Source organism: Amaranthus tricolor, chromosome 2 (genome assembly GCF_026212465.1).
Source record: "Amaranthus tricolor cultivar Red isolate AtriRed21 chromosome 2, ASM2621246v1, whole genome shotgun sequence".
NCBI lineage: Eukaryota > Viridiplantae > Streptophyta > Magnoliopsida > Caryophyllales > Amaranthaceae > Amaranthus > Amaranthus tricolor.
Genome location: NC_080048.1, coordinates 5,526,677 through 5,543,689, shown reverse-complemented (window position 1 = coordinate 5,543,689; position 17,013 = coordinate 5,526,677). Strand labels below are relative to the sequence as shown.

At 34.1% G+C, this 17,013-nt stretch overlaps 1 protein-coding gene across 3 annotated transcripts; it reads left to right on the top strand.

Moving 5' to 3' along the window:
- Positions 1-971: 971 nt before the first annotated feature.
- Positions 972-16,513, top strand: LOC130802150 (uncharacterized). Of its 3 annotated transcripts, XM_057666071.1 has the most exons (12): positions 973-1,205; positions 4,121-4,177; positions 4,658-4,922; positions 5,090-5,182; positions 5,348-5,449; positions 8,251-8,507; positions 10,821-10,952; positions 11,116-11,238; positions 12,353-12,484; positions 14,342-14,556; positions 15,114-15,267; positions 16,059-16,510. In XM_057666071.1, the coding sequence occupies exons 3-12, from the start codon at positions 4,844-4,846 to the stop codon at positions 16,275-16,277; spliced, it is 1,506 nt and encodes a 501-aa protein (XP_057522054.1). In that variant the 5' UTR covers positions 973-1,205; positions 4,121-4,177; positions 4,658-4,843; the 3' UTR covers positions 16,278-16,510. The 3 variants fall into 3 exon arrangements, with proteins under 3 accessions (XP_057522062.1, XP_057522054.1, XP_057522047.1); XM_057666079.1 differs by lacking the exon at positions 4,121-4,177 and having other exon boundaries at positions 972-1,205; positions 10,821-10,946; positions 16,059-16,513; XM_057666064.1 differs by lacking the exon at positions 4,121-4,177.
- The last annotated feature ends 500 nt before the right edge of the window (positions 16,514-17,013 follow it).

Genomic DNA, 17,013 nt, shown 5'->3' with positions numbered 1-17,013 from the left:
GGGAGAAACATAATGAATAGAGCACTATTTTGATATTGGAATTGTAAGTGAATTACAAAAAAAAAAGAAAAGTTTAATTACAAAGTCCGACCTCTAGATGATATCTTTTAAATGTTCGATTTTTATTTAATCTACAAAGGTTTAAACTTTACATGTCATTTTCTTCTAAAAGTCTAAATGACCTTTAACTTAGTAAAAATAATTCTTAAAAAAAAATAAAATAAAAAAACTTACATATCACCACTGTACTTCCCAATCGCCCCACCCCCACTCTTTTCCTCGTATCACCCCTTTTCTTTCCTATTTCTTGAGCCGTGACCTGACAACTTTCCCTCCTTTTTCTTGCGTCATCACCACAATTTTTCCTCTCCTTTTCCTATAAAATCAATCCTAATTTATCTCTTCTCTTCAAATACAATCAATTGAACAAATTCTAATCCTAATTGATTAATTTTTGTCCCAAATGAGGTAGAATATGATTAATTTTACCTTAAATTTTATTGAAATTAATAAATAAAATTCAAATTTAAAATGATTGGGGTTTTTGAGCGGGGAGGGACAGTGATGGTGGTGGCGCAGAGAAAAGAGAGTGAAAAGGGTGACGTAAGAAAAGGAAGTGTGGGGTAATAAGAAAAAATAATAGTGAATTAGTAATGGTATTGGTGGAGGCGAATTGGATTTTTTTAAATTCAAAACTATTTTTATTTTCTTTTTGTATAAAATATTTCAAAAAGACAATAATTAGTTGTAGTTAGATTTGTAAAAATTTTTAAAATAACATAATTTGATATAGTCGATAAAAAAATTCAATAAGACTCTTAGAAAAAAATTACACAAAAATTCCAATTAAATAAAAAAATCAAACTTTTAAAATACAACGACTTAAAAATTCGGACTTGTAAATATAAATTTTTCAAAATTTTAATTATCTAAGATTAATATTCTCAATTTCCCTCACAAAATTATACTGCATCATTTAATTTAAAAATTAAGAATTTAAAATAATAAAAACCTCCAGTCTCCAGCTTCCCGTTTTCACGTGAAACTTGAACCAACAGGTCACAAGTAACAACCACCATCAACAGTGGCAGCTGGCCACTCTTCCACCACCAACAGGTCAGCCGCATTGTAAGCGCTTCTCCTCACACGCTCAGCCAGCCACTTCTTCCTCCCCCTCGTGTGCAGCCACGACAGCCACAGTAGTGGTAACCACCATCTCTCTCCAACACTCTCAAATTATTATTTTTGCGAGCAATTTATTCCTCATTCTTGTTTCTGGTTTTTCTTTGTAATCTAAGTTCATCTTTGTTAATTCTGAGTATAATAATACATTGAAATTTTTTATGGGTAAAGTTAAATTTATTTTCTAAAAATATGTAAGCGCTAGGGTTTGTTTAGGGATGAAAATAATTGTTGTGTGTTCTAATGAGGTGTATTTTGGTAATGTTGTGATACTTAGATAACATTTTACATGCTCGGATTGGGGTTATTATTGTTGTGAAATTGTGGTGTATTTTGGTAATGTGAAATTATAGTGAGTACTTTTTTTTTTCTTGTATAATAGCCCTAAATTTAAAATAACATAGAATGATGAACAATGCTAAATTGGGTTTGGGTGCAAGTAAAAAAAAGCGGAGGAAGTATTAAGTATGGGTGTTTGTGGTTGTTAAAGTTGTTTAGAGTTGTTATGAGTAAGATTGCTTAGGGAAAATAGTTGTTAATAAGATTATGATAGTTGTTATGATTCTTGGAGCTATGATTATTACTAATATAATTACTGATTCTATATATGATAGCATTCATGTCACGGGAATCATATAATTATTTCAAGTTGAATCATCACAATTCTAATTTGTTTATAAAGAAACCCTTTCTTCATAATATATGTAGTTATCGAATTGATTGAGAAGCTTGTTTGGTCTAAATAGGTAACCTAAGGTTGTGAATTTAGTTTTAAAATGTTAGTTTAAAGGTGAGCATATATATGCGTTGTTGGCTACTTGAATGCATGATTTATTATATGGAACTTGTAAATGATTCAAGGGTAGCTTTACGTAACGTTAAGTAGCTCTTAGTGTGATTAAGTGGCTTATTAGTCATACTTTAAATAATAGGTGCCTAGTTTGTAAGAGGAAAGTAGAACCTCGCTTTGGTAATTGTTGTGACTTTTGGCATGCTTTTGCGATTATATGTATGTAGACGTAGTAACTAACCCTTTACATACATTTTGCTTTTATATATTTATCGATTTATCGATTTATTTGAATACATGTATAGTATTTTAACTATGAATTATCATTGAGAAAAACATAGAAGTAACTATTGATTATGACCCTTCAATTTAGACTCATATGTTAAAAATGGTAGAGAATGTAATTTATTTCCTTGAGGATGAAGCTTTGGATTAAGTGTTCGTATGAGAATGATTCCCTTATAGATGAGGCAATTGATTACGTTGGTTGGAACGAGAGTGAGGCCCTTATTGATTAAGTATTTGAATTGTTTAGTTATCGTGCCTCAACTAGATTGATACCCTATTTAGTTTAGTTCTCGGAGACATGGATCATCCATATATGCTTGTTGTACGAGGTCGGGGGTATGATCATACTTATTCATTGGGTGTAAACATGGTCGCCGCCGCACTTGGTCTTAGCGTTACTCCATTGGATTGGTACTTCAATTGATTTAGCTTTCGGAGGCATGGGTCATCTATGTATACTGTCACCGATCAAGGTGTTAGAATGCGGGCATTGTAAAGTCCAATAGGTGGCTTCTAGTCACATATATTTTAAATTGGATAAGCTCCATGAATCCACACTTCACCATTGATGTTGAGTTATCCGATAACACCCTTGGGTGACTTGGCCTTGAAGAGGAGTTGTGGAATCAAGAAAATAAGAATTGTTAAGACTTACACTCTGCCATGAATTTTAGTTAAGGTTGTAAATAAAGGAATGATGTTGAGGAGTAAAGAGTAACTATAAGTGGTTGTATGTAGCACTTTACCCAAATCAAGAAAAAAAAAAAAGAATTGTTAAGACTTACTCTCCGCCATGAATTTTAGTTAAGGTTGGAAATAAAGGAATGATATTAAGAAGTAAAGAGTAACTATAAGTGGTTGTATGTAGCACTTTACCCATGAATGTATCCAAATGGTTAGAAGATATGAAAACAAACCATGGAGGAAAGAGAAGATCGTTAGGCAAACGAGTAACACCTTTATTCTAGTGTAGCCCTTTTGCCTTAATAATCTAAAATTGTGACCTTACTCTCATGAATTGTTGATTATTGACTTGTTCATGTTTGTAATTTTTTCTTTTGTTTTTTAGGTATTTCTTTATGATGGTCTTAATACGATGAATTTGACATGTGGTCTTACGTTGAAATGCAATGTATTGGAGCTTCTTTTGCATTGCATTGGGAGAATTGATGAGTGCGAAGCGTAGGATGTATTATGCACTTATCTTTTAATTATGTTGCTTAAAGCATATTTTTGTTAACTTTGAGTTGTATGTGTATTTGGTATAAGGCTTTGCGATCTCTTTTGTATTATCTATAATTACCCTACATGGTTTATGTGTATTGTTTCTAAATTGTTTTGAGCCGTTTTCAAACTCAAGCGTTGTTATCGGAATCACGATCCATTATTTGCATGAAATCTAAAGAGCCTTCTTGATAAATTATCCCATTGTGGTATATTATTCCAAGGCAATGATACCTTAAATTAGTTTGATTTATCTATTGCATTTTCCATGTTATCACATCCTCAATTTTTAAGGAAGATGTTGCCGAAATTTACAGATCTATTTTGAAACCTTATTTATTAGGTTTATTCCTTAATTTTACTTTTTTATACCATAACACTCGAATTTTCTCTTGTTAAGTGATTGGAAATTTAAGAGTGTTACACATGACGAGTAAATTTTTTATATCCATATTTGCCTACGTGAGTATGCATCCAAAACAACCACCACCCGCTGCTCACCGCAATTATATTCCACCCTAGACTTGCCTCAAATTTGCTTCATGTACATGTTATATATGCCTCATACCATATCAATGTTATATGTGCCCATATTATATGTTCTGCAAATCTGCGTTATAAAGTATGTTATTGAAGGTATGGAGAAGACGAGGTACGGGGAGTGAATGGCAGACATTGAATAGAGGCGGTTGGGTATGCATAATAAGACTTTTCGTACTGATATCCACCCAACCACTAAATTCATATTAATGCTCGTCCTAACTGGAACCAATGCGGTGCGAAACCCGCAAAATTTTAACCACATGCCATTTCTAATTCACATAAATATAAAATAAAATATCAAACCAAGGGTATTATTCCCTTTGATTTGTTTGTTCTTCTCATTCACTTTTTTTTCGCGAATCTCAATGCAAACTTAAAAGTTAAATAAATTTAATTGTGCTTCTAAAAAGTTGATATTTAAAAATTATACATATGAGACGGATCTATCAAGATCTCACATGAATATGTTTTTTGATATATATTGATAAGAATTTATAGTCAAAGTTTGACACTGAAATTCAAAGATTCTAATTGAGAAAAACATATAAAAATAGAGGGAGTATTTATCTTGCTCTTCCATTTACATCCTACTAAACTAATTATAATGTTGGCTTGTTTTATGCCTTGCAGCATGTTTATATTTAAGTAGGGTGTCTTCTGCGCCCTCGACCCGACGGGCCTGATCAATGTATTGGTTCCGGAGAGAAGTTTGCTGTTTGCCTTTTTAAGATTTTGAAATGAATCAAATTTCTAAGTGTTGATCAATTGATTAATGATTACTAGTAGTCAGTATAGAAGATCTTCTTGTAAGTTTTGATGGCTGCTGATGAGGTTAATTCTTGTGTAATTGCTCCTTTTGCCGGCCTTGTCATCTGCGTCTCTGGACTTTCACAAGGTCACTACTTTCTTCTCCCACCCTTCCTCAACTGTTTTTGGAATATAAATGGCTGTCCATTACTTTTCCTTAAACTCAATGTTTCTCTGTATTTAATATATTGTTATTCAAAATTTCTAAAGAAATTACACACATTATTATCACGTTTGCCTGATTTTTGTTTCCAGAATCAAGGAAGAAAGTTATGGAAGCCACTGAGAAATTAGGGGGAACATATAGCCCCAATTTACATCCTAAGTGCACCCACTTGGTTGTCCAGATATCCTTTTGTTCTATTTTCCAATACTTTCCATTTTACATTTACAAAAGAGGTCATTTTTTTAATAGTAAATAATGCTTATCATTTACTTCAGCATTCAGCAGAAATTTGCATATGATATCTAAAAACTGTTTTGGTTTTGTAGTCTCTTGACAATATTTTCACAGTCTCGGTGGAAATAAATTACAGCGTTTTCTCAAATGTGGTTCCAGAAATGGACTTTTTGTTGTTACTCTTGGATGGTTTATTGATAGTGTCACCAAAAATGGTAAGAGCTTTGTCTTCTACCAATTTGTTACCTTTATTCCTTCTGTTTTATAGCTAATGTTCCTGCATCGTGTTATAGCATTTAAGTTACTGTTGATAGTTTTGTTTTCTTTAGTGGCGTCACCTGTGTTCCAACATTGTAGATGTATGTTTTAGCATTGAACATCTTATCATCCATAATATGAGGGGATTAAATGAGAACCTTAGACCTGAGAAGCTGTTAGGGGAGCATAAGGGAACATGTTATCATAGACCCCAACATGCCCCATTTTTTGTAAGTAACGATCGAAGATATACTATTCTCTATAATTCAGAGCACGAATTTGCATCATTATCCCAATTAACCGAGAAAAATTAACAATTTCCATTACCCATTTACTCATATTTGTTGATTCAAATTAGAAAAAAAAATTATCCAAATACCCACTAGTGCACCAGTTTGTAGCCCAAAATAAATAATTATTTTTAAAAATAAAAAGCAAATTACCACTAGAATATTTGCAAGAAGCAAATAACTGATCAAATATGTCCATATCCAGCAACTAGTTAAAAATAATATTACACAAATATCTTGCAATAACAGAATCAATTTAAGAAAGTAAAATTATCTCGTATTAGTGACATCCACCAGTAAATTTATTGTTTAATAGATATATAAAAAAATTTTGAGCCTCCCAGCTTGCATCATTTGCTCATGGGGCTCTTGACAAAGAGTCGAGTCTAGATGCTATGTAGTAAGATTTGGAATCACGTTCAAATGGTATTTACACAAAATCTGGACCATAATCTTTCCTATATAATTTTGTTGATTGATTTTGGTAATTGGTAAGGTGAGTTGTTTTAGGTTTATTTTGGGGTTGTAGGATGAAAAGCTGATAGCAGGCTTTCAGGACATTCTTTTTCATAAAATCCCTATACCACTCGGCTATGTCCTTTCGCATGTTCACCATTTGCCTTTGTTGGTGAGCGGATTCCTAATTTTTATGTTTCTTCATTAATGCAGCGATGTTTCTTTGGAAGAGAGCGTCTGGCTCATAGGGATTCATTAAGTTGCTTGTTCGTTCTTCTAGGTCATTAATGGATAGGATGTACGCATTTTAGAAGGCGAAAGAGGCATATATATTATTGTGGCTGGATGGTTTTACGAGAATGCTTTGGTTGGAGAGGAAGGATTAAATATTCCATTGCCATGAGTTGTGTTTGGTTAATGTTATGGGACCTAGTGATGTATTTATCAGTCTATTCTCAATGGAGCAAAATATTAATAATTCTTTGGTTTTAGATTACAATTGGCTAAATTTAAATGACTGTGATGATTTATTGAATCAAGGGCTAATGAAAACAAGAAAAGTTGTCCAGAATAATTTCACTTTTCACCCATTTTCCTACGATGATCCCACCTTTTGAGTAACCTGTAAACAAGGTTATTTTTCAAAAAAGGAAAATTAAAATATAATTTTAAAAGAAAAACAGAAAAAAACTTAACATACTCTGCTATTAACTTCCAGCCAAAAATAACCTCTTGATGAAACCTCAGCAATCTGCCATTCATTATCATCATCTTTTTCATTCATCATCTTTATTTTTTTTTTGTATTACAAGGTAGACTGAGGGAAGGGGAGGGCTAAGTGAGATTCTATCCCAGGACCTTGCATTGGAAAGGTAGTAATTGCTCCATTTGAGACAAGACACAATTCTCATCATCATTATCTTAATTCGTCATCATTATGTTTGTTATCACCGTTATCTTTATTCATCATCAACTGTGTGATTTCTCAATAGATGAACCTCATTTTTTCTCCATTATCTACTAAGTACTAACCTACCAGTACGGCAGTACCACTGCTTGCTCTCCTCACCTTGTATCTTAGATTATGTTGTTCAATATTTTATTTTCTTTTTAAAGAATAATTGAGGAAATGAGGGACAGGGAATTGAATTATGTTCACTGAATCATTGTGTAATGGACTGGACAGTCACCGTGACAATGGAATACTTATTGGGCTGCCGAGGAGATGGTTTGGGCAATTTTACAATGGGTTTCTATTATGGAATGTTGGATAGCAGTAGATGTAATAATAGGCATTGAGATAGTAGCAAGTAAGAAGGATTAATTTTTTTATGTAAAATAGTTGAGCTGTCAGAGTTGCTCAAGGCTCCCAAATGTGTAAACACACTGATTATCAATACAAAGCATGATTTCCTTTCTTCTCTCCCCTTGTTTATATATACAAGAATATGAGGATGCCTCATGTTTTGATAGTTCCAAACACACTGATTATGTTTTGGTAGTTGTTTCCCAATTGTGTAAACACACTGATTATGTTTTGGTAGTTCTAAGATAGTCCTATGACAATAATGTAATTTATTTCTTTGAGATAATAAAACTTAAGGTTATATAAATTTGGGAATGTTAATCTTATCTGTGCAGCATGTGCTGAGTCTGACTGCTGTATTAATTGTACCTTATTGTTGGTAAAAGGCAAGTCAAAACAAATATCTGGGGTTAAAATGGTTTCTAAACCTTGTTTTTTCACCTTTTTCTAAGGTTGAATGTGGATGTGATTCTTCTGTATTCATGGACATAATAGAGTAGTGGACTGGATTGGATTCTTAATACGTATACAATGTAACAGGGAAATGTTACAACTTACTAGTGATTTTGTTGTCTTTGGTTATGATTCGGTTGGTAGGAAGTGCAGATGAATTCTTAATGCATCCATTTTCGTCTTAATATGGACTGATGTAATCTCTCAAATTATAGATGCATGACTAAGACATGGTTGCTGTTATTTTTTTCAGAGAAGTTAAGTGAATTACCATATACAATTCGGAGTGTTGCACAGATCAACATTCCTGTGGATGATCGGCTGGTAAATGGAACTGCAGCTCATGATACTTTTAGGCCAAGAAAATTGAAGCAGAATCAAAATCAAATCGAAGAGAGTGGAGGACAAAGGCAATGGCATAATAGAGAAAACTTTGAAGTAAACAATCAATCTCTATTTGGGCAGTCTATATACGTTGATTTGGATATATCTGCCGAACTGCGTACAAAGGTATTCTCCTCCTTTGTTATCTGTAACTGATGTACATGGGTCAGATCGGAGTCTTGGATATTTAACTTACATGAACTTTGATAGTGGGTATAACTTTAGGCTATGACACTACATTTGAAGTTCCTTTAATGACTTCTTGGCTAAGGCCTTTTGGCCTAATTTTGCAAGGAGAGTAGTCATTGCACTATGAGTAGATAGCATTATAACCCCTGATCGTTTTGATGCTACTATAATTTTGAGAAAACTGCTTAAAGCCCATCATTATTACTTGCTCGGCCATGTATCAAACATAAACACCCATATTTTTTCATGGTTTGGCCTTTGAAGGTAGTTTTGCAATTGAACTTTGATCTGATTTAGTTCTGTCACTAATGTCGAAGTTGATTCATGATTCTGTAAAGCTTTTCTTGCTATTACAAATTACCTAGAGTTTATTGCTTTACTTATATTCATATTCCACGGGTGGTTTTATTTGAGTGTGTATTTCTAAGCACCCAAACCTATTGTTCATTATGATTTTAGCGGTAACTCATACCCACAAAGTATGAGGTTTAGAAACCTAAGGGAGAACATGGTATTGATCATTTTAATCCTTTTGGTATTTCAATACTCCACCGAGGTGGGTTTCAGGTGGTCGGATGCACGCATCCTTACCCTTTTTATTGGTAGTTAGGAGATTGTTTTCGAATGACCCTTGGTAGAAAACACCATCTATAACCTTATCCTTTTGGTAACTAAAAGAAAGAATAAAGCGTACATAGAACCAGACAAGGAAAGAAGGTTTCTCCACATTGAACAATACTTTTGGTCATTTTGCTATAATTGAGCAACATGGTTCTTCTCAAACTCCATTATATATGGAATATTTAAATCAATTTCTATGTCGTTTTTTATTGTAAAATATTATGCTAATCTATCTGTTTGCCTAATAGTGTATGGCTAAGATACTAAGTAGTATAATATTGTTTCATTAATATGAAATTGTTATGAAATGCTAGATGGTATATTGGATTTTTGTTTCAAAATTTTTCCATAGGCTAATATACATGTTGTTTTTTGTCAGTTTTTGAAAGCATTCAAATTTCATTAAGACAGTTTTTCATCTTCAAATATTTTTTTTACAAAATATTATAGATAAAACACAACTAAAATTAGAAGACAATTTTGATGTTTGATTTTAGAATTTAATGACGTAAAAGCGTGATTGATATTCTATCTTTCACTTGTAAATTGTGATCATTGGTGAATTCCTCTCTTAGGCCCTTCACCTTGTTAAAATTTACAAAGTGGACTTACTTTTACAATCAAAGATATGTCATTTGGTTTAAAAACCTTAATCAGGTCAAGCAATATAAGGATTATTTTATGTCTGATTCATATTAAAAATCCTGGAAAGACCTGAAAGCTATCCACCTCTTACAATACAACAATGCCAAAAAGCTTGAATCCCAACAATACGGAGTTGACTGTGAGAGATTGTGGCGTAAAGATTTTTCTTTATTCGACCCTATCTCTTATACTAATCAACAACTTAGAAATGCAATTCCAGTGATAACCCACATAGATTCTCCGTCTCTATTCATTCCAATCAATTGTCATGTGTTCCTATAAATCCCATCTCTTCCTTTCTGTTATTTTTGGCCCGCCTTATTATAAACTGCTCAAACACTCGATGCAATTTAAGGAAGGAAAGGTGAATAACTTGCAATTGCATGTCTGCATCTTGAGACCCGATGACTTGATATTTACCCGACCTTGTAACGAACCCGACTTGACCCAACTGCAAAATGAATTTAAAATAATGAAAATCAATGTGAACACAAGACCCAATTTTGAACGGACCCAAAACACCTGACCAAAATCAACCCGATGACCCGAATAAACACCTCTATCAACGTTTTAAACCTTCTCTCAAACAAAAAAGAGCTGAAAGTGATCTGCAGGCTGCAGCAGTTTGCAAAAGGATCTTATGGGGTCCTAAAATAAGAGTTTTCTTCTTTTAATAATTCTTGAAGACTTGGAACATATATGGAACATACTTTTGAGAATGCATTTTGTGCATGAACACCCACTCCACAAAAAGAAAATAAAGAATGCAAGCCATATTGTTGACCATAATATGCTGTTAATCTTGCATCACCATTGAGTTTGCAGTTGTGATACTCTTCATCTTATTTTGCTTCTTATTTCGGAATTATTTTCTACTGGCATCATATATATCTATCTTGAACCCTGATATATGCTTCTCTCATTCATCCGTAAGAGCTAATATGTTCTGGCTGATGTTGATGAATTTTTGTTTTTATGTTCTAGGTGGTTGATGTGGCTGCTCGAGAAGGTGCCATGCTTGTTGATCAATGGTTTGTTGGTTGTGGTGCAAGTTACGTTGTGTGTGAGGGCTCATCCATTCAAACATATCTGGGTCATAGTGATAACATTGTTAGTGTATGTATTTAACCGAATTGTTAAACATTCTTAGACTATGCAGAAATAAGGTTATTTGTGACTGATTTGACTGCTTGGATGGTGCTATACTGTATGCATTGCACATTCCTTGAAATTTGGATCACATTTCTTTGCTGAATTAGCTCTGTTTCACATGTGACAGCCCATATGGGTTTTGAAGACATCTAAAGAAAGATCTATGCAACGGTTTGTTGGAATTTCTGCTGATCTGGCCAGACAGGTTGGAGCGATGCTGGAAAATTTTCAACATCTAACTTCTGGGCAGGTATGTTATGACCTTGCAAACAAATTTTTTTAGATGCCAGGTCAAATTGTCCGTCACTTTATTTTATATGTATTGTGTTGCCTTCTAATAGGGGTGTACATCATGGAAAACTATTCATCTTTAGTTTGTTGTTGACAAGGTGAATCGAATTCTGTCCACCCTAGGTCTGTTAGTTTGACGAAGCAAAGGGGTTCGTGAACATGTGAGATGTGACGACGTCCTCTGAAAATTTTAGCAGGAATAGGATTGTAATGAAATGTAGCAATGACTTAATCATTAGCTCATTAGCACTATAAATATGGTTGTTTGACTACGTATCCTCAGCTAAAGCTGCTATAAGAATAATGAATAGAAGAGTTCAAAATTTGATGCTACAACTATGAAGGTCATATTCATACCAGACAACAATTTGGATGTAGGTATTTTCTTGTAATTGCCATTTGCCAGTCTATGGTAGATCTTTGGTGCACCACTGCCAATGAAACTCCCAACAATTACGTTCATTTCTCCTTTTTTGTCATCTGCATAATGTGTTCTGAATTTGCACAGCGTTTAGTCAGAAATGATCGGTTTCTTACAATTCCAATAGTAGACTGTAGACAGCAGTTTTAGTGGCTCATTTGAAGGTTTTAGTCAACGCCACCAACTCACCATGTCCTGACTTTGATATAGCTCTGTTTCTTGTGTCTCTGTCTTAGACCTGGGTGGCTATGGTCGTGGGCCTCTGGTAGTTGATCAGAGTGAGAGGCAGCTCAGTTTTAGTCAAGCTTTTTGAGATGGGTCTGTGGTGGTATCGGGTGAACGATAGTGGTGGCAGTAGAACTGATGTTGGTTAAATGGTGGCGTTATCATTGCTGAGGTGGTGTAGGGAGTGATGGTTAGGGCATTGTATGTGTTTAGGTAGGTGGAAGACTATGGGAGAATCCATGCATTATTCCTGTATGCCAAAGATCCACGTCGGACTTTGAGTGTCAATTTAAGTCTCTTATAGGGAAAAACATATATCTATGTTATTAAGTTACTTCTTGTTAATGTATGATGTCATATCCTATGTGACTGAGCTAAATTTCCAGTCAACTTGTGTATTTTTTTCTTACAGTTTCCCTGCTTGTAGGAAATTATGAAGGAAAAGGTCCAAGAGCATACTTCCATTTCAAAAACGAGTAGTGCAAGCCATAAGGAAAGGCTGTACACTGCTAATCTTGCAAAATGTGGTGTTAGAAATCGTCGTGCCCTACGTATGCAGGTTTATACTTTCTTGAAGTAATTGTCTGATGTTATTTGCTCAAACTTATTTTTCTTATGGTGTTTGCATTTGTTTATTCATAACCTGTACCTGCGATAGCGTGATGTGTGCATAATGCATATATTAGAGTTTTGAGTTCAGGAAGCAGATAGGCTGGGGTGATTCAAATAAATTTACTTATTGTTTCTACTCAGATGGAGGAGGGATTTTGAAATTTGAAGTCACTTGATGCAGCAAGGGAGCACAAACCAAACATTATGCTTACTTTCCCTAATTAAATTTGTCTAGGATCAAAAGCATTCGTCTGATCATCTCACCTTTTTGAATGTCAAACTTCATTGGAGTTTAGTTTAGCCAAATGAAGTACACGGCATATAGGAATAAAAGATTTTTGAGGATGGTAACAGAACAAATTGTCCAAAAAATATTACTTTTAATCCCTTTGCAATTTGTATTTGTACATACCCAACAACTTTATTTAATGCTCCATTACCCCAATACCATTTAGTGGCTCCCACTTAGCGAGCTTTTGGGAGTTGAATGTACACTATCATGCCCTTGTAAAAACAAAAAGGTTGTGTCGGCTTGACACATAAAAGTAATATTATCAGCTACTTCTCATATATAAGAAGAATGCATGATTTGATGAATTATTTTACTATAATCCATTACGACCTGAAACCAAAGAATTACTCCTATAATTGTTGGGCTCTATCGAGAATGGTCATGCATTCATACCTACTCACACTAATAAAATTGATAGAATTCTTTTGTTATAGATTGTGTCTGTAAGCTAAACTAATTTGGATAAATTATTTCTTAAAACATAATCTAAGAATTAAAAGTAAATCAAACAAATATATTATTGTGTATCTCAATTATGTTAATTAATAAGTGTACATTCTACAAGAAGTTTAATTGGATAAATAATGTCCAAAAGATTTTTAGATATCACGGTAAGGCGGTACATAAAGGCTTGTCTCCTTCCCACCACACTATCTCTCACTTTAAACTTTTCAGGTAAAGCAAAACTTCTATTTTAGGTGAAAAACTTTGGTATCTCCCTTGCTCTATATTGTCTCATGGCTTGTTACCTTCGGAGGAAGAAGTTTGGTTTGCTGTAGGAGTCATGGGTGTCTTTTCTCCTTTACTATATGAGAGCTATTGCAGGTATGCCTTTTGGGATCTGGAGCTACAAGGAGAAATTGTGAAGCAGCTTTTATGGTGTGGTGTTTTATTAGGAAAGGGTTCATATATTGTCTCGATCTCAGGAAAGCCTCCCTGTGTTTTTCAACTCTCAACCTTGGATATGCCGAGGATTTCAGATTTTGCATATAGTTGCCTTCTATTGATGATAGTTCTCTGAACTGTTATCTTCTCTTTAATTACTCACTTTTCTCATAAATGTGCATAAAATCAGCATGAAAGTTTCGTCAAGTGATATATTCTGGCTTCTGGTGTAGACTTCTGTTTATGCCTGAAAAATTCATCCTCTTACGCACTTGTACATTGCTCATCTGTTCTATATCATTTTGGCTAGGTTTTTAGTGAATTGAAAGGAAGATTTTTATGAAGGGTGGTTTCCTATAACCTAATTTAAGAAGAGTGGCTTCTTTAGAAAAGCTATATCTGAAAAATGGTCTCAACTAGGATTTCTTTTTCTGCACCTTTACTTCTTCAGGCATTTATTTGAGATTTTTATTTGACATTGAAACAATTATGGACAATAAGAAAATTTGAAGAGATCTTTTTGCAGTATTGTTGGAATAAAATCTTTATGGTTCTTCCACAAATTTCTTGGATTAATATGCCAATAATATACTTTGAGTTCTGAGGAGACCTTTTTTCTTGTTGCAGTTATGTCAAATACCCTTGCGTCCTATTAATCCCAGCAGCCTTCTAGACTCAGTCTGCTGGACTGTCTCTGAGCCAACTTCCAGGGCTGCTGTGTATGCAGACTCTGCTATTTCCAGAAATGACTTTGAGACCGACCAACAAGCCATTTCTGTTAAAGGGGATTGTGCTGAATCTGAAGCTTCATTCTCAAACTTACTACGACCTCTAACAGAAAGGTTCTTTTAACTTGTCTGCTTGAGCACTTCCATTTATTGCTACTTAGCAGTGGGCTGGGCTGGCCGCCATGCATTGGGCGCAGCCGATGTATGAGGAGGGGGTCTTGTGCGGGTTGTGGAATCCAAATCATAATTTGTGCACAACATGACATGAACCCGATCGGCAACGTAGCAGGATGCATGATTTTTATGCAGATTTTTTTGAAAAATTTCAAATTTAGTAATGGGGCCTGCTAGCCCAGTCTGTGACATGGGCCGGCGCAACCCATTGTCATTTCTAGATGCATACGCTCATACGCATATCATACATGATACATGTTGATCTTCCATTGATAATATATAAGTTTACTAGATGCTTGTTGATTTGCTATATGGCTTTTCTTGGACAAAACCATAGGTCTATACCAAGTGTATGTGAGTTGTAAATACCGGTTTTGAATGTTAAAAAAACATTTCGGTATCGAAGTAGTTTTCTTTGTGGTTATAGTACTTTTAGTCAGGATTTGTGTTTATTTACTCTTATTAGCTGTCTCATTTGTTCCTGCTGAAATTTGCAGTGAGAAAAATGCACAGGTTTTTAAAAACCATTTCCTCACAATTCTGTATCCAGTTGATCGATTTTCTGAGCTGGGGCCTTGCTCAAGAACATATTTTAGTGATACAGGATTTACTTGCCTGCAAATCCTGGAATTTATTTATGTCTTCTACCAGGTAAGTATTATTGCTTAGTTATCATCAATTGACAATTATTCATATTGTCAAAAGAACAGCTTGATAGTTGATCATTAATACATATGGGTCAATTTATTTGGTAGTTTAATTTAATTTTATTATTGATAATAATTTGGTAATCCATTATTGCTTGGCCTCGCACCCCTTGAGTTTTATAGTCCACAGAAATCCTACTCATTTATTTCTGTTTTATGATATGTGCTCCTGCAGTGTCCCTTATTTCGATGGGGCGGAAGATTTATAGTTCTTTGGTTTCAGATTGTAAAAGACAAGTAAAATGACTCTTTAAATCTTGTGTGAAATTTTACATGATATTTGCTACCAAGGGTCAAAACGAAAACAACCTCTTTGTTAGTGTTATCATTACCAATAGTAAGGTTGCGTCATTGTGTGCAACCAGACCCTTCAAACCCCATCCTAGGTGTCAGCCACATAATGGCATTGGCGTGATGGAATGTTGTTGATTTGTTGCTGCTCCTTGCAAGCTGCAAGGCCATTTTCTTCATATAATCCTATGTTCCAAATCATCTTTGGCCTCCATTTCCTGAATGTTCTCCATTTGATCTTTCATAGCATAATTTTTTTGGCTACCTTGGTGGCTTGGTCTTCAAAATATGAAAGGGGTTAATTATCACCGCCTATAGGAAGGTTAATTCTTTCTTATTGTCTGGAGGGATTCTCTAGCTGATCCAAAATCAAAAAACAAAAAAAAATATGGGTTCTAAAATTGTGAGTCTGTCCACTGATCAAATATTACCTTTTATCTGTAGGAGAATATGTCGGACCATGAAATAGAGGTTGCAATTCACACCGACTCGAGGCATGCTGAGAAGCTCCGATCCGTATATTGTAGTGAGACAACGGAAGAACTTGGTTACATGTTGTATAAGCGCATCGACTTCCTGGGAAACCGAAAAAGCTTTGAAATGTTGAAGCGCATAAATGGGGATAACAACAGCAATGTATATGAGCTTCTATTAAGAGAATGACACAAATTTGTGTAGTCAGTTGAGTGTACTAACAAATAGCAACGTAGGCTTGTAAATCATGTAGAACAAATCATAGTTCATGTAAGCAAAGATGTTAAAGAAAATGTTTGAAAATAAAGTTGCGTTAGTAAAAGAGAAGTTTATAAAATCTGAAAGAGATCTGAATCAGGAAGAAATGTAAGATCTCCATGAACATTTTATTATTATAAAATTGAAAATAATTAATCTCTTTATATATATAAATAAATTTGTTATTATCCATATCTTAAAATGTATATAAGGAAGAAAGCATGCTAAATTGTTGATTGAGGGAAAAAATTAGCAGCCAATTTGACATTGTTCCAGAAAAAGAAATGTTAGTAAAAATTTCTTGTAAACAATTGGTTATAAAGAATTTTTAAAATTTTAAGATGAGAAAAAAAAATGTAAATGTAAGATAGAATTAAGTCCAGCAAGTTTTGTTGTATAAGACTATCTCACCATAAGAACTCACATAATTAGCCTATTTTTCTAACTGATTATTTTAAGATTGTAAAGTTATAACTAATCACTCTAAAACTATAAAAAAATAATCACTTTAAGGCTATATGTGATCACTTTAATACGATAAGTGTACATTGAATCAACCCAATAAAAATGATTTCACCGTAAGACTGTCTCATTTGAGAATTTGCGTCTAAAATCTATAATATAGACGCACAATATTTACCCACACTCCTACAAACTCAATCTTATC